We start from the raw sequence: 22,724 nt of genomic DNA on the forward strand, positions 1-22,724 counted from the left end.
GTACTAGCTACACATTTAGTGTGGTCGTGTTACAAAAATACAGGCTGTTTGTAGGAAAAACAAGTAATACTTTAATGGACCTACCTATTTATAAAACGAATAATTAGAATTTAATGGAAGTAATGTATAATTTTAAATTTCGATTTATATATCTATTGGAACGGAGAAAGCAATTAAGAAACGCATCGATGTTTAACGGTGAAAGAAAAATAATATCGACACTTTAATCAATCATTCATCTCGAGAAAATCTCAAAAAACCGCTTTTTTCGGGACATTTCCGGTTCTATCGGCCGGAAAAATTTCTTTTTCGAAAATTGGGCTCTGTCACATTTTGGGCATTACCATTTTACATCATTGTGCAAAAAATCATGAAAATCTGTCGAGTATAAGTTGAAAAAATGAAGGAAAACCGTTTTACGCCGGTTTTCGGCTGTTCCGGCGATTTTTAAGGAGTTCCGGATTCAAAGGATGATTTTTTTGGAAATCAAACAATGCTAAGTTTTGGGCATCATCATAAAGAACATTTTTCTGTAAAGAAACAATTAAATAAGTTGAAAAAATGTGATGGAAATGTGAAAAAAACGACGATTTCCGGCACATTTCCGGTTCTACAGACCGGAAAAAAAATTTTTTCGGCAAACGGTTTTCGACACCTTTTCGGCAGTACTAATGTGCATCTATGTGCAAAAAATCGCAAAAAACTAATGATAAAATCTCGAGAAAATCTCAAAAAACCGCTTTTTTCGGGACATTTCCGGTTCTACCGGCCGGAAAATTTTTTTTTTTCGAAAATTGGGCTCCGTCACATTCGAGGGTTTATAGTAATGCACCTTTGTGCAAAAAATCAGAAAAATTGAATGAGCCAATCTCGAGAAAAGTTGGTAACTAACGAACGAACGAACTAACTAACTAACGAACACGGGTTAATTTATAGGACCTCCACCCCACCGGGGTAGGTCCAAAAATAAGATCTAGCTGAAACTTTCTCCAGACCTTCTCTATAGGATGGTTATGCCTCAGGAAAAAATCCCCTAAAATCCCACTGGTGGAACATCCTTTTTTTGGGACATTTCTTTTTTCCCCAGGCAAAACCCTAAGGGCAAAATTTTTTGAAAATTTCAAACTCATTTTCAGACATTATCAAGTATACCATTCGAAAGCTCTCGAAAAACTATATAGAAGACTTTGAAACGGGTATAGCCGATTTCATTACCTAACTCAAGATAATTCACGCAGAAGATGCTATATATGGTCAATTTTAGACCAAAATGTGGCGAAAAGTGGAACTTGCGCATGAAATATCTCGAGTTAAGTAAGGAAATCGGCTATAACCGTTTAAAAGTCTTCTATATAGTTTTTCGAGAGCTTATTTTTTCCCTTAAATTATACTAGACAACCCCACTAATTAAGAATTTGAGAGAGGGCTACAACTCCAACTGGGTATTGCAGCAGTTACCAGTTAGAGGTAAACAACTCACCGATGATGCGTTCGACCTTTTGAAATTGTTTTTGAATGTCTTCGTTCATTTCTTGTTGCATCTCAAAATACTCAACATCTTCTGGCGTTGAATGCCGCTTCCTAATAATAATAAGAAAATTATGTTAAGGTGTTGCATGATTTTAAAATACTATGGCGTAGATTATTAAAGATCCTATTAAGTTTGTTTCATATCATTGCCTAGATTGACTTTAAGAAGATCAGAGCAAGATTCTGGCACCGTCTCCTGTACGTGTCTGAGCAGGTCTGAGAGGAGTAAAATTCTTTTTTATGATTAATATTAAGTGTTAGGTCATCGAGACACACTGGTCAATCGAGATTTCTCACATCTTGCGACTCCCTTATTACATGCACTGACCTTTATATATCCATGGACCAAGCTATATCCGCCAGCTTTGATCGAAGTTTTTTTTGAATTGGTATCCGTAAAGCAGCCATTTTAGTGTTTGAAACTTTGCCTACAGACAAACGGCGCTAAATCACTAGTGTACAAGCGAAATAAGATCTAGCGCTCTCTCCGCGGGTACCAATTTCAAAAAAACTCCGATCATAATGTTTTGCTTGGCCGGCATTGAGTAACTTGGTCCAGGGATATATAAAGGTCAGTGATTACATGAAAGACTCACCATCGGTCAATTTCTTCCATTCGTTTGATGTAATTATCAAGTTTCTTCAAACCCTTGACTCGCTGTGCAATCAAACCATCTTTCGTTTCCCACGTGCTATGAAGGTGAGACCAGTTTTTCCACTTTATAAGGTAATGAAGCTCCGTCTCATCTTTTGAGGGGTCTGGGTCACCCAGCTTTGCAATCTCCTCTGCATCGTCAGCATAAATGGTCGTTTGTGCTCCCGTTTCTGAACAAAAGCCATGAAAGTGGTGAAAGCCATGAAATCATTGACAGATCAAACTCATGGAAGAGAACGTTCATCGCAAAAGAATTTGTATAAAATAGCATCATCCACTGGAAGGATTCGAGAAACATTCAGCAGTAAGATATCACTTAAATTTGAAAATTTGCATTTAAACCTTTTGCCCTTTGAAGCTTTCTACCTATAAAATAATCAATTCTAATCCTTCCTCAAATTCGCCAGTGTTCAACTCCAAGCAAAACGTCTTCCTTAGTTTAAAGACTTTCTAGATTTCAAAGCGTTTAGAAATAAAAAAAAATTCCACATACGTCCGGGCCATCCTTTGCGATGTCGTACGACTTTTTCGATTGTTTCGACGTCTTCTTCGGGAAGTTGTGCTTGTTGTGTCGCGTTCTCATCTTGTTCAATCAAATCGTCCGAGTCCGTCTGTTCGTCACTATTTTCTTTATAACTGGCGAAAAATAAAAGATGAATCTGCATTTCATGTAATCTAACATCTATAGTGTGTTCGAAAAACGGAACAAATTTAGTGGATTAATTTCCACGTGGGCTTTTTTTCGCGAATCGAGATTTCAATTTTTCGCGTGGATTTATTTTCGCGAAATGTAGCTTTGATATTAAATTTAGCGATTTGAAATCGGAAACGTTGGAAACATATTAGTTACTCATCTGATATTCTACATTTTTAAAGATCTAACTAGTTTGATTTAATAAGCTTTTCGAGCAGTAACAACCTTGTATACTACTTGAGGAAGGGTTTTCATAGAAATTAAACTCATTTTTTAAAGACGCAATCGAAAATTACAGTTTAGATTTGCATTCCTCTTCATAAAATCAAAGAAGATATCGAGGTCATAATGACGCAAATGCTATCTGAATCATTTCTCAACCTTGTATTACTTGCTATCTCCTTCTTAATTGGCTTTCACTTTTTCGCAATAACAGTCCCAAGTTAACGGCATATCTTTTTCGGTATTTATCAATTTTAATTTTTGTCATAGCGACAAGGCTAATTGTACATCAACCCTCCAAGGTGCTTATTTTTGACATGATCTACTATCCTTTTCTATATAGGAAAAAGATATCAAGTCTTTAAAAACAACGTTTTGATTTTTCAGGTGTATGTTTTCTTGAGAATAGTAAATTTTGATAATCTAACTCTTTTTGCCTTCACATAGAAAATTTACGAGTAAAGCTACCGAAATACAATTTTCTTCCGTTAGTATATCACGAGGTTAAAAAAATGTTAAAGAAAAGACATGATTGGCAGATAGTTCTTACAAGGTAACTGTGTTCTTAATTTATTTCCTCTTTTTCTCTTTCTGAAAATAGGATGTATCCTATATAAATGTACGTACAAGATGGGATATGGATCCATTTTGTTTTTGATTTGACATCGGGTATACATGTCACTAGCCTCGACCAATATAATATAATAACTGATGTGGGAGGCGAAGTTTTTCTTAAGAACAGTTTTAGAAGCTTTTTAGAATAGAAATATGTAAACGAAAAGTTTTTAAACCAGATAGATGGAACATAAATTTCTTGGAATGTTATAAGAATTTTTGTTTCATATTTTCTGCAGAAGAAAATTAGATGGTTTGAGATATTTAGAAACCAGAATTATTTTATGGTTCTGATTAAAACCCTCAAATCATCTTGTAAAAATCAAAAATCTTTAAAATTGGTTTTTACACTGTCCTTGCTTTAAAATTTCATTGTTTTCTTAAAAAGAGCCCAAAATTTTAAAATTTTAACTTGAATATATCAACTTTGGAAGAGTTTGGGCAAAATGATTTTGCTTGCTAATGGCCATAAAGGGAATCTACATGCTGAAGATCTTGAACCATATAATCAGGATGGTCTCTTTAAAGTAATTGTTCTTATAAACTATAAGCCAGATTAGATGTGTACGTTAGGTTTAACAAGGAGAAAAAGGACGAATATGCTATTTGATTTGAATAAAATTCATAAAGAAGAGATTACTAATACCCCTTAAGTAAATTGACTTAAAAAAGCACCAAGGAATGAGCGATATATTAAGAAAGAGTTGATGTTTGAAAAAACAGTGGCATTAATACGGTATTGAGCAAAACAAATATCGTAATACCTTTGCCTTGGCAATAAAGTTGGCGTTAATAAATCAAAACAGTATTTATTATTATTTGAAAGACGATGATTTTGCAATTTTGTACATTTTCTTGTATGGAATTAAAAGTGGATATAGTGGCTTCTAACTTGGCAGTGGTAGTTTTGTTGACATTTTTTTCGATTCACTTATATAGTATTCTGCAGCGTAAACCTTTGATAGTATTTGTCAAGTTTCACAGCGTGTGTACGTGGTTTCCTCTAGTGGCGAGAAATTTTTGGATCAAGGGATGAAATAATTGACTGGAATTTTTAGAGCTGATACTATAGAAAAAGTCTCAAGCCGGTCTCAAGGCATCCACAGAGTCAGTGTTTAAGGTGGCTTTTTGACAAAAACATGTTGGGGAGGAATTGAGGAATCGTTACCCTGGCGCTCACGGGTTTCAGGGTTATAACCATAGATATCTTACATAAAACACTAAAGTCTGTCCAGATATAATTGGCAGTGTAAACAAGAATGCCTGTAACTTTTGATAGTCAAATATAATTTTGGAAAATTTTTTTGCTTGTTTTCGAGAATTAAAAGCGCTATATTTGAATGTATTTTTCGTTGAAAAATTCGCGATTTTTAGCGGTTAAATTTGCGATTGTAAAAATTGAGCTTTTTTTCTACTTATGCTATAACGGTCATTTTTACACCAGTGGTAGTTCAACCTTAGGTTAAGAAGTTTGTTAAATTTCAAAGCAAACAGAAAAGTCCTTCGGAAGATATGGGACCCGAAATACCCCTTGGTAGCACTTTTCTGTGAAGTATCAAATCTCCAACTTATTACTAAAAACTTATATTGCCTTTGCTATTTTTAAGTCATTAAAGAACTTTGCTAATTCACAAAACACTAAACACAGTTTGGCTATGAGGTCATTAAAGAGATCGTGTATTGATGTGTTATGATCGAAAAACTGTTTTATCAATCATATCACTACCCCCGTTTTTAGTAATAAGTTGGAGATTTGATATTTCACAGAAAAGTGCTACCAAGGGGTATTTCGGGTCCCATATCTTCCGAAGGACTTTTCTGTTTGCTTTGAAATTTAACAAACTTCTTAACCTAAGGTTGAACTACCACTGGTGTAAAAATGAAAGTTATAGCATAAGTAGAAAAAAAGCTCAATTTTTACAATCGCAAATTTAACCGATAAAAATCGCGAATTTTTCAACCAAAAATACATTTAAATATAGCGCTTTTGATTCTCTGAAACAAGCAAAAGAAATTTCCATAATTATATTTGACTATCAAAAGTTACAGACATTCTTGTTTCCACTGCCAATTATATTTGGACAGCCTTTAGATAGAGTTACTCTGTATTTCTCAAGCAACGACAGGTGAAGCAAAATAGTTCGCCATCTTTGCTGAAAGTAGGTCGCAGTTTGGTAATTTATTCAACCAAGTAAAAACAACCTGAATGGCGCGAAGCGACGAGGCGAAAGATAGGGCTTAATCGATCAAATTGCTGACACGGAGTAGCTCCATCTAATGTTTTATGTAAGATATCTGTGGCAATAACGATCACGAACATATTTGCTTTGATAATGATGGTAATTACGTAACTTAACAAACATGAAAAACCTCAATACAAAAATTAGATTGGTCAAAATTCCAGGGTTGAAGCTTCCCAAAATGACCTCATAAACACCCCCGTACAATGTTAATGTGAAATTAAACACTCTTTGTTTAGGAAAATCAAAAATAATTAGGAATTCAATTTGCATGTTATTCTATGTGTATGGTAATTTGAGCCAATAGAGAAGAACTGAAAACACACAAGGTAAGGATCTTCTTTTTTGTATTTAACGGTCGTTCAGCACAACAAATATAGACCCAACTGACAAGCAACATTGTTTCACTAAGGTTTATTTTTCGATGTTTTTTATGTTAAATGAAAGCTAAGGCAGGTCAGCAGGAAGGGGGACGGGTGAAAGTGAAAGTTTAGTGGAATATAACAGACTTAAAGCTTTGCAACATTTCACCGCATTGAATAAAATAAAGATTATTTTGACTTAGGATAGGAAGACCTATCAAGATCTATTCTCAAGCTCTTCAAAGTCATGAAAGAAAACGTAACAAACTTCGATAGTTTTTCTGATGCCAAACTCAAAGCTGTGATAAAAGGGACTTGAGGACAGTAAACAAATCACACAGAAATTGAATGATCGATTGCTCTGCGCAGAAAATCACAAACAATCTCTCTTGTCCTCTTAACGAGCATTGAAAGAAACGATAAGCTGTTAACAAATCTGTAATAAGCTTCACTTGATTAGTGCTAAGCGATCTGATTAGTCCTGATTACACTGCAATTTGATTTGATAAACGAAAGTAATAATAGGAAAAATACACCCCTTTCTCACATAACCGGTAGGATTTTTTCAGCCAGTGGGGATAAAATAACGGACTGAAACTCGATGGGGATTGATATTAATATTTTTATGGCTGGGAATTGTTTTGTTTTCGAGTCAGAAAATTCAGTGGGTGTGGGAAAAAAAGCATTATATCTTGTAGTGAGGATTGGTTTATTTGATTATTTTCAGTGGGGACAAAAATTGGAAGATAATTCTCCACCGGGGACGATTTTTTAGACAATTTTTCCAGTGGGAAGGGTTCTCAGTGGGTCTGTGAGAAGGGGGTGTAAAAGTTTAGTTTCACTTTTATACTACTCGACCTCGGTCTTCTACCAATTAGAACTATCATTATAAACATATTAGTCACGGACCTCGTGTATAGGGGGGACCAGTGGGGGAATGGGCCCTACAGATTTTGCAGACTAATTTTGTTCTTCAAGTCGAAAACCTTTTTTTTATAAAATCAAATAGCGTTTAAGGGTGTTTAGAAGGTGCAAAAAGTGAAACATTTTCTTCGTCGCCCAAACTTTTTACCCATGGGCTATAATTTAATGATGGAATTTTGTATGCAAATTACACGTTTTTTATAAGAACCTCCAAATTCTTTGAAGCCTTCGGATGTTCTTAACTTTTTGAGTTTTAAGCTTAAAAATGTTCTTAAAGTGTTCTTATTTTCATCATTTTCTGAGCACCTTTGTCCATTTCCTTAAGAAATCAGATGTTTTAGAGTCTGCAAAGCCAATAAATGTTCTTAACTTGTTCTTAACATTTTCACAAAAATAATCTATCGAAGCCTATGTTCTTATATATCGAAGCCTATGTTCTTATATATTTTGTTCTTATGAAAAAAAACATGTACGTTGTCTTGTTTTGATGGTCTGCTATTGGATATAATGTTGCATTTTCAAAGTTTTTATAGCATCCTCATTTCTCTATCTCATGGTAAAAAAGACTTTTCTCTTACAAAGCACGAGTACAAGAAAAATAGTATTTGAAGAATCATCTCAGTTAAACAGAGTGGCTAAACAACTACTGTAATTACAATCTAAATTGGTTTCTACTGCTCAAAGAATTTTTGCGTTTTATCTTAATTATTTTTCTTCTCTATCGTAAAATTGAATTTATTATAACGAGCACTGTTAATTGTTAATTTTTGCCAGCGAGAACAGTTTCAAAGATAAAGGCTAACAGGTTTAAGTTGGATTACCTTGGCTACTTTATATGGTGTAGGACTGATAAGCAGCTTATTGCAAAGACGATAGAGAGCAATCATTATCCAAATAAGGTTTCGGCTGATTTTAATCTGTTCTCCTGCACTGTGTGGTTTGGTGAAGTATTTTGTAACCCGTACTAAGGAGTTCGTGTGGAGTTTAAACTATTCCAAAAGGAAATACTTGCACTGTTTAGACGCACTGCGTTTGTAAAAAAATAACGAAATTTCTTTAAAAGGTTGATTAATAATTTTGTTTCTGTATGACATTTATTCAGTAGAAGAAAATGTTGGCAACACTATCGATCAGTAAGGAATACCACCACAAAACTACAACCAACAACGCTTACAACCTTGGCGACAATATGAGCGATGACCCTAACAATAACAACCACTTGATAAGAACTGACAGTAAAGTTGGAAAATTGGTCAAAGGAAAATTGTTGAGGTACGCAAGAAGAAGGAGATTGCTTTGTAAAAACGGTGAGTTTTTTTATTCGATAAATCAAACATCCAGAAGAAATTCTCAGTCCTTTTAAAGTTTTGCAAGGTCTTCGTAACACCCGACAAAAGAAAAGTCAGCTTTCTGTTTTCTCTCTATCGGTCACAATAAAAGGGTCAGCAGGATGCTCCTGAGAGTCCAAAAAATGAGAAATATTAATCTCGATTTATAGGGATGTATTTGGCAATTGATAAAAACGGCGTCCATGGCACCAAAGATCCAAATAATCCTTACGCCGAAATACAGGTCCTGTCTATCGGTTCCGATATGTTGGCTTTGTGGGGTACGCGAGCTGGATTATACCTAGCAGTCGACACAGAGTCAGGCAAAATATATACAACATCAGAAGAAGGAAAACATTGTGTTTTTATTGAGACATTCACGAAAGATTTTAACAATATATTCGAAAGTTATAAATCAGTTTATGATAACCAAGCTAAATATATCGCATTAAACTCGCAAAATAAATTGGCAATGACAGATCACAATGAAGCAAAGCCAGATAGGAATGGAAAGTTCATTTGGGAGTTGGTAGATAAATAGACGTTATAATTACAGGGAAAAGAGATCAGATGGATGAAATCGAAAAGCGAGACTCCAAGGTAAATACTACCTAACGGTGGAACTAAAAGGATAAAGCATATTCTGCAATGCCACCTGTTGCAGACATTATGTGGTTGTGAAGAAATGGACTGTTTTTTAAAAACAATGATATGCAAAGGTTTTAAAGCATCTTCTGGAAAAGACCAATAAAACCTTCATCGGCAAAATATCAATGATGAAGTTAACGTGTAAATATTGTAAATTTTTATTATATTATGGTATTAAAACTTAAAAGGGTGTAAAGTAAAAGTAAATCATAATGTTTTATTTCAGTGTTGGGTTGGTCTTTACTAGACAATTTTTTTAAAAGAATGGTGTTTTTCATTTGATCATGGATATTCTTAGCATTTTGGGGAAAATTGTCTTAAAATATTCTTATAGTATATGTATTCTAATGTTAGGGTCGAAATTCTATCTAAATTTAACATGTAATACACACACAGATGAAGCATAAATTGGCATATTTTGTGACGAGCCTTACTGGGGATAATTGACCGTTTGCACTTAAAAATGCTCTACAAAAGGCTTTCCTAGGTTCTGTTACCAATATTTCCATGATAGTGATATTCTTATTTTTAGCCAATTTTATCATGAATATTCGTATAAAGTATATTCTTATCAAAATAAGCATGTATTCTAATGGGGATAGATAGGGTATCATAGCAGCGATGCACTTAAACTATTTTATAATAGCTTTCGACACTCAAATACTTATTTAAAATGATACAATGGTTCAGGCAAGAATCAATAAATGAAAGCGAATTTTTCTATGCAGTGTCAGGATAGAAAACTATAAAGATTTCTGGCTTAAAATTGTTTTGTCAGGTAGAATTAGGTCATAAACCACCAAAACCGGGACAAAAATGGTGCAGAGATGAAATTTTGCACATAGGTCCAGGAATAATAACGAGATATAATGATTTTAAAATCGAAAAAAAGTGCTGATTCAGCAAAAATAGGCGTTTTAACGATTTTTATAATCGTTATATCTCGCCAACAACTGATATAAACATATTGAACAATATATTTTTCTGAAAGCCCGTGATCAGGGCTACATGATGAGCATGTCGTTGTTCCAATTTATTGCTCTTACTAAAAATGCTGACGTCATCAAAATCGTCATTTTTTGGACTTTAGAGGTCATATCTTGGGACCACGTGGTCCAAATTTCAAAAGTGACCCCATTTTTTTCATCTACTCATCAAGAGGGTGTTCCCTGTCTAGTTATTTTTGACATTTGAAAATCATTAAATATCAGATATCAAGGGTCCCCCCTTAATTAATTGTAGGAAAAAGTACCATGCTCGCCATTATGGATTTGAGGGTGTTCCCATCTTTTTGGGGGTAGGGCTTTTTTTTTGGTGAATCCTGACATGTTCCTGGACCCCTGTGCAATATTTAATCTCTACACCATTTTTGTCTGGGGTAGTTATGTAATTCTACCTGACTATATGTTCACTGTATTTCGCAAGGAAAGTATTTCCTTTTTAAATTTCGCTGCCTCTGCCTCTCTGAGTCAAGTCCAGAGTACGCTTGAGCTGAGGGGAAATTTTTTTTTTTAAGTGAATATCTTGCATATAATATAGAAATGGATTCAGAATGGCCCAATCAGCTGCGATGTTAGTTATTTTCCCTCAAAAATACAAGACAAGTAATTTTCCTTTAAAAATACAGAAATCAGACGTTAGTTATTTTCCTTCAAAAATACAAGACTGAGATGAAGAATGAAGGAAGGGAAACTGGTGAATTTCTCATGATTATACCCTAACCCCCCCCCCCTGCTGGGAATTCTACAAAGTTTCAGGCTATAATTTTTTGGGTGCTGGCAGGCATTATGGATGGAAAGATCCATGTCAAATTTCAAGCTCATACCTTTCCTGGTTAGCTCACAAGTCGGCTATTACAAGAATATTAACCTATAACGTAGTGGTCTAAAGAAACGACTATTCTTTTTTAGAATCAACCTTACAATCTAGTTTTTATATTTATAAAAACTAGATTGCTGACGTGTGAAAAGGAATGTCGGCGTGAATGATCCTTTTGTTTCGATAATAACATCAAAGCGGGAACTAATTTTCTTCTCGTTTCTTTCATTCCTTTTTCTTTCAAATAAGTTCAAGCTTTCCCTCAGTCTCTTCCAAGCGTGATTAGTTCAAATGGTTAGACGGTTGTCTCAGAAGCATGGGTTTCCGAGTTCGATCCCTCTGGGTGTCAAATTTTTCAACTCTTCAAATTTCTTATTTTAATTCTCTTTCTATTAAAATGAAGGTCAATCAAACAGGTAACTAGCATATATTACCTCCGCTCTCTGTGTAAGGTTTAGATAAGCTATGATAGCATCATTTAATAAGAACTTTTTTAAGTTTTTTTTTTCTTCAATCTTTTTTTACCACAAGCGATTATTCAAGCCTGAGATATAGAAGAACGGGTATAGGCGTTTGCGCCTGCGTTTGGTGACTGACAGTTTCAGTTTCAGTTTCACTACTTTCACTTTCACTTTCACTTTCAGCCAGCGAGTGAGCGAGCATGATAATTGATTTCCGGGTCAAAATGTTTGACTCTTGATCCAATCGTTTGCTTATCTTTCTTGCGTGGTCGTCATTTGAATTTCAGTATTCAGTGCTTATAAAATACGGTTGTTATAAGGGTATCAAATTCCTCACTAAGAGGGAACAGATCATAGATTCGAATTGAACGCGTAATTACTAATAGCAATTAACATTACATAACGCGTCGATATCTCTTCACTCCCATGAAATGTGATTCAAAATTAAAGTGATGAGCACGAAAACAAAATCAAGAATTGGAAAATTTGACACCCAGAGGGATCGAACTCGGAAACCCATGCTTCTGAGACAAACGCTCTAACCATTTGAGCTAACCGCACTTGGGAGAGACTGAGGGAAAGCTTGAAGTTATGAGAAAGAAAAAGGAAAGAAAGAAACGAGAAGAAAATTAGCTCCCACTTTGATGTTATTATCGAAACAAAAGGATCATTCACGCCGACATTCCTTTTCACACGTCAGCAATCTAGTTTTTATAAATATAAAAACTAGATTGTAAGGTTGATTCTAAAAAAGAATAGTCGTTTCTTTAGACCACTACGTTTTTATAACTCAAAATGAATAACACTTTTAATAATAATTAAAGAACATGTGAAAAACACTTTCAATTGGAATTCAATAAAGAATACTCAGGCTTTAAATCCTAAGTTAAAAATGTTGAAAGTAGTGGTAGTTACCATGTGGTCAAAATAAGTTACATTCGAGAAAAGCCTGAAAAATCTTACCTGACTGTAGATGCAGCATTTCTTTTTGGACCAGAGTACGTTTTCTTTGCACGCCCTTTCGATTTACGCCCATAATCGTCAGAACTGGCAGAGATGTTTCTTGTTTTCTGACTCTTTTGCGTTCGTTTACCACGAGTTGCATTTCGCTGATTTTTGCGGTTCTTTCGTTGTGGAACTTCGAAACTGGAGTCTGATTCAGCGCTATCACTGTCTGTAAGTGTTGGTACCCAACTGTAGTTAGTAAGGAAATTTAGAAAGTAAACATAGCGTTCTAAAGAAGCTGACGAGTTAAAAAGAACACAACAAGAAACAATTCTAAAGACATCATGAACTTTCTTTTTAAGGTGAGCAGTTTAGTAGACTCGTTATACTGAAACCCTCAAAGAGACAACTAACATCACTGATTATTATAGAATACATATTCACTTATCAATCAGGTGCGAAATAGACTTCTTAGGACTCAAATTATGAGATAACTGGCTAGTTCAAAACACAGGTCACAGGTTATTGACACAGGTCAGCTTTCATCACTGTAAATTAAAAGGAAAATGTTTGAAAAACCCTTGTTATTGTCAAAAATATCATACTGAAGGTATCCTTGATCATAACAAGAATTGATGAAAATAGTGCCAAAATGATTATACTTTGTAAATATCAGAATATTTTCAAACCCGGCTTCTTTGTATTTTTGATAAAATGACGTCACTATCCTCTTATCTCTAAAACAGCTCTCTTGGAGCACTTAATCTTTTCAAAACATGTCAATCTATATCCACTCGCACCGTCAGCATCCTATTGAGTGCAAGTGTGTAGTTTGTATGACCTGTGACCTGTGTCTGTGACATATGACCTGCGTTTCGAACTAGCCTTGAGATAACAGTCTGTCTCAAAACGATCGAACAGAGATAAGGGGTGCTAAAACTCTTTTCTTAAAAAGAGGGCTTAAATGAGATTTCTACGCATTCATAATAATTTTTAAGCATCTTCTAATTTTCACGTAGTTCAAAGGTATATAGGGAAGTTTAGGTACCTATCATTTCTTTTGCGTCGTCGTTTGGATTTTTTGGTGCTTTCATCACTTTCCTCATCACTCTCACTTGACTGAAAAATGAAACAAATTCAATAAATTCAAATCTAGGTACGTGAGACAAAGAAGGAGCTTGGTATTCCTGAGGTAATCTGATGAGTTTTCTAAAGTTTTGTGTTCACAACATACACAGGCTATAAATAACAACGCAAGCTTTTAGTAGGGGCCACTATGTCGCGAAAAAGCTTCCCGTGTGCAGCAGCTTGTGCAAAAGGATTTTATGATTGAATATTGTTCCTTGAATGTAGAAGATCAAAATTTGAGAGGTAGGGCCGGGTGTGACCACCCGTTGCCATGGAAACTGACGTCATTGGTTACTATGGCAACCAAAATAAAAAGTCGTCAAAATTGAAAAATTTTTGTTTCATTTGAAAGAGCATGAAATACTGATAAAGAAAAAGGTCACAACCTATATCTGAAAATGAATATATCAGGAGATATAAGGAAATAAGGCAAAATGACGTCATAAAACAGCCTCAGTGAAACCTTGTCTTTTTATTTGTTGGAGAGTTTGCTATGTTTGCGTTGTGTCTAAGCTGTGGAATACTAAATTTTAAATTGAGTTTTGAAAATCAATATCTGAAAAATTCTATTTATGTATCACAAAAATGTTGAAAATAATATGTAAATGGTGAACAATGTCAGAATTATTTTCTCTTTATGATTAAAATTCCTTGAAAATAAATGTTTCATGAAAGGTTAAGATGATATACTGGATGAACCATAATATGATAAACAATGTCTTGAAAATCATGCTCTGTTACTTGATGTAACAAGGGGCTATTTACCTGAATGGCATGTTGATTGGTTTCTTTTCTTTGACGATTTGATCTTCTTATTCCATAAACGTCAGGGTTTTCTTCCCATGGCTGAATATAAAAATATTAATAATTATCATCAACTTAAGCCATATCTCTAGAATTCACAGATTTAAAAGAGAACAATGACTGAGTTTGAAGCACCATGAGAAGCTTTTTAGAATAAGTAGGTTTTATTTCTCAGTTTTGACCTCCTAAATCTCAAGAGCGTATTATCATTATTTGCAATTTGTTTGGAAAACCTTTAAAAATCAATCAAGTGATTAGTTTGGCTACCTTAACCATGTTCATACTAGGCTTTTAGGGGCGGTTCAAAACTAGGGGGGCTTTTCCTGTACCATCCCTTAACTTTTGATCTAGTGGGTCTTTTTGGATGAAATTTGGCACACAAGATCCTTGTCACATAACATAAGGTAACTTTTGACAAAAAATGTTTTTGATCATGTTATTCATCATGCCCAAAGTGAGCAAAAAATTTTATTGTGTCAAATCATTTTTTCATTTTGAAGCTGAAAAAAAGTTTCATCAAATTTCATGACAAAAGCTCTATTATTGCAGGAGTTATTACCAATAATTTAACCTCCAAACAGAAACATCCCCCCTGGCCGAATAGGGTTAAATGAACTAATTTCAGCAAGAACTAATTTGTGGTATACGGTTTTGCCCTATTTTGGAAACATTTCTTTCATTTGCCTATAGATTTTTCTAATTTTTTGATGAGAAATGGCCAAATCTTTAATTTGCGGGTTTGCTATATAAACCCCTTAAAACAGAGGGGGGGGGGTCGGTACTAAAATCTCAGACATCATGACATTTAGTGACGTGGTGGTACTGCAAAAAAGCTCAAAAATAATTTACTAAAATACTAACATACCAAAAAGGGTGGTCCCTAAAAAATCTTCAGAAATCTTTCAGAACTTTTCCAATTTTTAAAATATTTTTTAAAAATATTTTTATGTACAGTTTAGCACAGTTTAGTAATAAAATTATATTATTTTGCAGATTGATGCGCTAAATTTGACTAGGTTTGTAACAATGACCCCATTTTGGTAAATTTAAACCCATAAAAGGGCAAAAAATGGGTGGTATCTATGTTAAATTGCTCAAAATAATTTTAGTACATGTGTACTAAAATAACATTTTCGAAAAATAGGTGGGGGTATATCAAAAATTAGCGGAAATCCTTTTAGTACTCATGTATGTCTTACATTTTAGTACTGACCCCCCTGCTTAAAAAAGCACAAAATTGTTACAGTGAAAATTAGTTCCCTTTAAGAAATATTGAAAATTTGGAAATCGTAAGAGGATCCCTTTAAGGAAAGAGAGGAGACTTTGTTCATATTTTGCTGTATATAAATACCTTTGAATCTTTTTCTTTGTTAGAATTTCTTCTTTGAGGTTTTCTCTCAGTATCTTCATCATTAGACTCTGAGGATGAGCCGCTTGAGCTACTTCCACTTTCACCGCTTGAGGAAGATGAAGAGGAGGACCCAGTCTGATTGTTGTTGGTTGTAGGATGTTGAGGTTTCTCATCTCCAGCATCTTCTTGTTGAGATTCTTGTGAAACGTCTGTTATTTCCTCTTCTGATTCTGAACTAAAAATTTTAAAGGGTTGTGAAACATATTTTCCTTCTAATTATGTCTGAGTTATCTATGTTTCAATATTTGAATCACCAATACAAGTCTTTTAATGGGATTAATCTGGATTAATTTTTGCGGGATTAAATTTGATGGATGACTCTACAGTGAGATAATATTTTCATGATGTTGTGCTATTTCACTACATTACTATGCATGTTGTTTGTGGAATACGCATTGTTAGCACTTCTTTGATGGCGGTAAACATGTTAAAAGTGGTCTTTTGAAATATTTTGGAATCCAATTCAAAAATTTTTGCGAATAAGACCTTTTCAAATTTTGATTGGGACTTGTTTTTTCGCGGATGCCAATGAAATCTGCAAAATTTTTAATCCGATTAACGTAGTGTGGCCATAAAACAGCAGTGAGAGTAAAATTGAGATATGCAATAAGGATCAGTTTGGTATTGAGTTGCTTTTTTAAAAGAAAATTTTAACAGTTAAAGCAAATTGCAAATATATTGCCCAAAATTACTTCGAGCCAAAATTAAATTTTAAGTCCATCCGCTTTAAAAATGTGCACATAAGCTTGTTTTGCTTGCCATTTTCTAAGGAATGCTTCAAATATAACAAATTATACACCATTGAAAAGATAATCCAGAGCATTTGGGAACAATTTGTCTAAAAAGTTTAGAAAATAAATACCTCTGGGAAAAAATTTTGACAGAAAGAAATTTTGGCGAATTTAGCGAATTGTCTAAAAATTTAACCAAATTTAAATCTAATGTTCTTATGCTAAAATAAATTTTGGCCAAATTAATTTTCTTTCAATTCAGTCTCCATTCTTTAGTCACCTCCTTTTCCCTCTTTTTTCAGCTAAAATATTGAACAATAATTATTGGTTCAACAATTGGTTGTTTGCCAAAATTAGAAATTTTATTAAATCGCCAATGTAAATTCCACCAAAATTGACATGGACTCATTCGCCAAAATTCCTTCTCTTAAGGTATGTGTTCACCTTCCTTGACACATTCTCTTTAATTGATCATATCTTTAGAACAACAAATTTTTATACATCAAAAGTATATATTTTCTGAAAGCCAATAATATTCTCTTTCTAATGGTACAAGTTTCAGCTGAATTTAAAAAACTGGGCAGGATATAATTAAAATCTTAAGAATTTTAACCTTACCTACTTCAAAGAAGTTAAAGTCACCCATAGCTTTTGAAATTTGAAAAAATAATTTCGATACTATGTTCCCAATAGATTGAACCAAAAAAATGTCTTAGGATTTTTTTTTGGATCGACTTTAACTCGAGAAAACTTAAAAATTGTTAAAATTTGGAAAAAATCATTCATTTCTCGAGTTTTTTCCACTTAACCTGAAATTGTGAAGCTTTAACTCGATTAGAAAAAAAATCCTAAGACATTTTTTTAGTTCAATTCTTTGCCGAAAATATAAAAAAAAAATTAAGTATATAGCTAAATGCTATGGGTGACTTTAACCTCGTTAAAACTAGTATGGTGTGGTAAAATTTCGTTTTTTTCTACATCAATTTGAAATTTTTAACGAGATGATTGCTGTTAATTTGAGTAATCAGTGAAATGTGTCAAAAATATTACTATTCAATAGAGGTGAGAATAAACATCAGCTGAATTCTCTCTTTTGTCTTTGTTGTTTCCGAAAGAGACAATTATTTGAGTAAATAATCCATCATAAGACGAACTTTGTTTTGAAATTTAAATGGTTATAACTCTGGATCTAAAAAAGATTTTAATATCGCGATTTTACCAAAATGAAATCCAGTAACTTTTCTTCCACTTTGACTGAAAAAAAATTTTTTGACAAAAAATCGGAAATAGGGTGTACACATACCTTAAGGTACCTTATTGTTATTAAATTTGGCAGGCTACAAAATTTTGCGGGTACTTAATTTCACGATTTTTTAGGTCAAATTTCGCAAAATTTAATACCGTTTTAATTTTTCAAAAATACAAAATTGTGAAATACTAAGCCATCACTCAATTTCTTTTTAGTACCACCCACCCATATTTAGTACCGGGTACTACCTTAAAGGAAGAAATTTTGGCGGATTTGGCTGAAATCCGCCAAATTAAGTTCCCGCCAAAATTTCTTTTTTCTGCCATCCGCCAAATTAAACATTTTGAAAATATGATCTCTTTTAAGGTGTTTTTGCTATTTTTTCGCTGTTTTGACGCCATCTTAAGGTTAATTTTTTTAAGCGACCGCCAAATTAAATTCCCGCCAAATTTAGTTTTTTCGTCCATCCGCCAAATTAAATTCCCTCTGAAAAAACTTTTTTGTCTTCACAAAAATCAAAAAATTTCTCAAGAGTAAAAAAAAGTTTCTCAATTAAAAGAAATTTTAAATCAAAAAAATAATATTTGAAAAAAGTCAAAATATTAAAAAAGACTACTTTTTTATTGAAAAAGGAGCAAAACTCTTGTTAAAAAGTACCCTGTACTTGCTAGAAGAGTGAAAAATACACACCCCCATCCCTAAAGTAGTACCGGGTACTAACTTTGAAATGCAAAACTAGACACCACCACCCGGCTATGGGTTAGTACCCTGCCCTTGTACCCCCTGAAATTAAATATATACACGCAAAAAAAATTCAAAGTAGGCCGAAAATTGAAAAAGCTGTTTGTTACACTTAGTTACTGTTTTTGTCACTTGGTTTGGTAACTATTTTTGATACTTTGAAGCTTCCTTCAATCCTTTGTTCCTTTTAAGAAAATAAAAATGATACCTTGACTCTATGATTTCTTCAGTCTCCTCAGTTTCTTCAACTATGTCATCATCGTCTGAATTTGATTCACTACTGCTCCCTGAATTTGATGTCAAATCATCCTGAAAAAAATGAATTTTCACTTTATTCGAATAAATTTTGGTGGGATAAATTTAACAGATGGCATAATAAGGAGATAATATTTTCATGATTTTGTGCCTTTTTATGCTAAGCTATGTTTGATGGTTACGTTGAAATACACATTATTAGCCTTCTTTGATGCAGATTAACTTTCAAGAGATTAAATTTTGCGATTTCACAAAATTAAAACTCACGACTCGTGAAATTAAATCCACCACAAAATTTTCAAAATCGCAGTTTTGGCTGAGAAACCAGTCCAAAGCCTCCATTAGTGGCAAAAATAGCTATTTTTCAGATGTTTTCAGGCTTGTTCGCGAAATTAAATCCAGAAAATTTTGCGATTCTTTTCACTCGCGAAATTTAATCCAATGAAAGTAAACATTTTAAAAGAAGTTATTTGACATTTGAATTTTTCTCAAAAATATTTCGTGGGCAAGGCCACACTTTGTAAACAAAAAATAGCAAAGTTGATTTTGAGCAAATTTATAATCAAATTTTTTGATTATGAGAAGAAAACGTCCTATTTATTATAAACATGGAAACATTTGAAAGAATATCAGTAAAAGTCCCTTTGTTTGAGGAATGCTTTTTTATTTAATGTATTTTCATTTTTTCAAAACCTTTTTCTAATATTGCCGTACTTGTTTTTACTACATCAGCATCACCAGACCGTTCAGCAAAACCTTTAAGGGAAGAAATTTTGACAGAATTTTAATTTTGCGGTTCACAGCTCAAAATTCAGAAGTTTCGGAGAGAATTTTTTTATCACAAAAACCCTGAGACTTTGTCAAAAAAATCTAAAAATTAAATTATGCGAATAATTCCTCTTTAAGGTATGTTGACAACACTTTAAAATTAAAATCTCTTGAAGAATCACCGTTTAAATGATTGATATATGAGCAAAAATTTTAGACAATAAGAGATTTGATATAAAAAAACCTTATTTTGCGCAAGGATTATATTATTTTGCAAATTTGAAATTTTTTTTTGAGCATTAGATATAACCAAATTTCCAGAAAAACTCATGAAAATTAAATCCACTTTAAGGTAGGCGCATGTTTTTTATCACAATTGAATGCAGTTGCAGGTATCTTGTCGAACACAATTGAATCTGAAATTAAAGTAATGATCGCTTGACATTCTATCACATTCAGCAATTGAATTTTAATAGGTTCGAATGGTTTGAATATTTGTTCTGTTTTAATGAGATTGTCTCTAGTTTTGTGATTTCAAAACAAATCTTTAAACTTGTCATGCATTTCGTGTTTATTTATTATCTACTAAGTCTGATTGTTATAATGATAAAATATTTTATAAAACAATTATATGATTTGAAATAAAAAAAAAACGTATATAAAAAAATATTTTGTGCCAGAAGATCCAAGGACCTGTTACCATAAATACAATAAAAATGATTAAAACAACTTTGAGGCAAGGCCATCCCTCAAATGGTACACTGATCAGAAAATGCTTCTGTAGCCTTTTGGAAAGTTTCAGATGGCAACCCAATTTTACAATTTTTTAAACAAATTCCACATTTAAATTATATTCACTGCAGTCAAATTCACTCAGAGGATGTATGTCAGGTAAAAAACAACATTAGATACTAACATTATAGTTTGGTAGACTATCTTGATAAATTGAATATTTGACTGATGTAGTCAAGTATGGGGATGTCAAATGGCTAAGTTCAACTAGCGCATAAGTCTTGACTAGAATGAGCCCAGTTATTTACTAGTCAAAATGGTTCTAAACTAAACAAAGATCTAAAAGTCAGTGCAGTATAAACTTAGTATACTGCATTAGGTTAAAAGTTTAAAGTAGCAAAGGTTCAACAATATTTAGTGAAATTCAAGATGGCTGCCAGGTTCTAAGCTAAAAGATTGGGCAGTAAAGAAGCCTCTCCGATATCTTTCCTTCTCATAGAAACAACTAATGTCTTTTGTAAGTATAAAATAAACAGCAATATTCATTGAAGGCAAAAGACAAAGGAGGTTGAAAGATATAGACCAGAATCAAAATAAAAACAAAGGATTTTATACCTGTTCCATTGCTTGATTAGTTCCTTTGATTTTCCACCATTTGAAGAAGTTTTTGGTTCCAAAATAAAGGTTTTTAGTCCAAAATATTGACAAAGTTTAAAATTTTTAAAACTGGGGAGAAACATTTTGGAAAACTTAGATTCCATGCAGCCTGGGTCATGTAGAGAACGACACATTTAAAGAAAAAAGCAAAACAACTGACAGCACGTCTGCTCTCGCCAAAGTCTAAGTGAAAAAGGTTGATTATGGAAAGTTCTAGAGAAAATATCTCAAACATGACCCCCTGGAAACTTTCATAGAATCTAAAATTTGTCACTACTAAACATCGAAAAATTACTACTATAAAGTAGATCAGATCCATATTGATAAAATTAACAATTCTAATTAAAATTTCCAAAAATATTTTGAAAATTTTATTGACAAAATAAATAAAAAATACCAAAGTAATGTCCTGACACGGGGGTCAGAACTATTTTTATTGATGTTATTCAACGTGTCCGCGTTTCAACAGCCGCCTGTTTTTTCGACTGTGAACTTTCGAATTTTTCAATCCGAAAAGCACGATGGGTAAAATTTATTCCATATTTGGAAGTAAGAACAAAAGAAAATATCACGTGATTAGCAAGGGCTAGTACGATTTAAAAATAGCACTAAGATTTCCACACGACCCCCGTCTTTTCCATTATTCGCTCTGATGGGGGGTAGGGGGTAAACTTACCACCTTACTCCTCGATTACTGCCCCCGGACACCTGCTATATTGTCGTGCCACGGCCACAACTCGCTATTCTGTTTGGGGCCTGAGGGTTTGTACCTCTTTAGGCAAGCGAGCTTGTCCCTTTTTCCCGCCCTTTTTAGGACGATTGTAGTAAGAACCAGTAAAATCTGGGTGTAAAACCCTAAAAGAAACTTGGAAAATTTGACCTAAATAAAAAGATATAGAAATTTGATTTGAGTTTGAGTCAAAAATAAAGTGAATTCATAAATATAGGGCTCAGATTTTAATGCCACTCTGTTAGGTTTAGATATCCAATCCCAGCCAAAATCTAGCATGTATTACATACCTCAAGCAAAAGATTGACATCTGCATTTTTTTGTTGAACCTTTTTGCATTCTTGATCTTGGGCAATAATTTGATGGTAAAATGCTCTAGAAATAGTATTCTTAAGTTTAGTTGCCAAATTCAATGATGGATTATTATTTGGCCAATTTCATCATAAATATTCGTATAAAATATAAAAAAACGTGTATTTCGTTAGTAATTGAGCAGAAACCTGCAGAGCTTAGGTCAACAGATCAGTTAGTAGAATTAGATTGTTATTCTTATAAAGGATCTTGATATTGATGGGAGAAAAAAAAGCTTGTTGGAATTATAGAAGATTTGAATTATAGAAATTGGAATAAATGCATTATACAAGAGTCAATTTTTCGCCCAAATTCTTTTTAATGACAGGGTCCAGGTTGAATTTTGAATGTCTGTTTGCAAACCGAAGCGTACAAAATATTTCTAAAGCATAGACTTTTAATTTCTAAAGCGCAAAATCGGTATTTTACAGCTCCAGTCTCTTCGGCCGATTTCTATCTCTTTGGGATGAGTCACAACATTTGTCCTCAATTATAATTGTCCGTGGGTAATTTTCAGTTGGAGATTTTTCTTGATATTTTTAAAAGTTTTATGAAGCCGAGATATACCCTGATATACCAACCAACACTTTTATTCTGGCGCAGTAAATTTTTTCGGATTTTCTAATTCTTTATTGACCTTCATGAATACATTTTTCTTTAATTTTAAAAATATATACCATATCAGCCAATATTTGCTTAGTGATCTTAAGAGACCATTCTTGCAA

The 22,724-nt window shown here is 33.4% G+C and overlaps 2 protein-coding genes across 2 annotated transcripts in view; one reads left to right on the top strand and one right to left on the bottom strand.

The window, feature by feature from the left end:
• The window catches only part of LOC136819025 (chromodomain-helicase-DNA-binding protein 1-like), a 39,749-nt gene extending 18,747 nt beyond the window's left edge, over positions 1–21,002 (bottom strand). The window contains exons 1-9 of the mRNA XM_067075182.1: positions 20,877–21,002; positions 18,715–18,815; positions 15,726–15,960; positions 14,336–14,416; positions 13,491–13,561; positions 12,461–12,691; positions 2,679–2,821; positions 2,127–2,355; positions 1,481–1,581 (exon numbers count right to left, since the gene is read on the bottom strand). Coding sequence (XP_066931283.1) covers positions 1,481–1,581; positions 2,127–2,355; positions 2,679–2,821; positions 12,461–12,691; positions 13,491–13,561; positions 14,336–14,416; positions 15,726–15,960; positions 18,715–18,815; positions 20,877–20,885 — 1,201 coding nt within the window. The 5' untranslated portion in view covers positions 20,886–21,002. The remainder of the gene's footprint in view (positions 1–1,480; positions 1,582–2,126; positions 2,356–2,678; positions 2,822–12,460; positions 12,692–13,490; positions 13,562–14,335; positions 14,417–15,725; positions 15,961–18,714; positions 18,816–20,876) is intronic.
• LOC136819068 (fibroblast growth factor 1-like) lies at positions 6,065–9,438 on the top strand. The gene is made up of 3 exons (XM_067075234.1): positions 6,065–6,285; positions 8,345–8,549; positions 8,741–9,438. The coding sequence occupies exons 2-3, from the start codon at positions 8,354–8,356 to the stop codon at positions 9,109–9,111; spliced, it is 567 nt and encodes a 188-aa protein (XP_066931335.1). The 5' UTR covers positions 6,065–6,285; positions 8,345–8,353; the 3' UTR covers positions 9,112–9,438.
• Positions 21,003–22,724: the final 1,722 nt, after the last annotated feature.

The sequence above is a fragment of the Clytia hemisphaerica genome, unplaced genomic scaffold (assembly GCF_902728285.1).
Source record: "Clytia hemisphaerica strain Z4C2 unplaced genomic scaffold, Clytia hemisphaerica genome assembly, whole genome shotgun sequence".
In the NCBI taxonomy this organism is placed as follows: Eukaryota; Metazoa; Cnidaria; class Hydrozoa; order Leptothecata; family Clytiidae; genus Clytia; species Clytia hemisphaerica.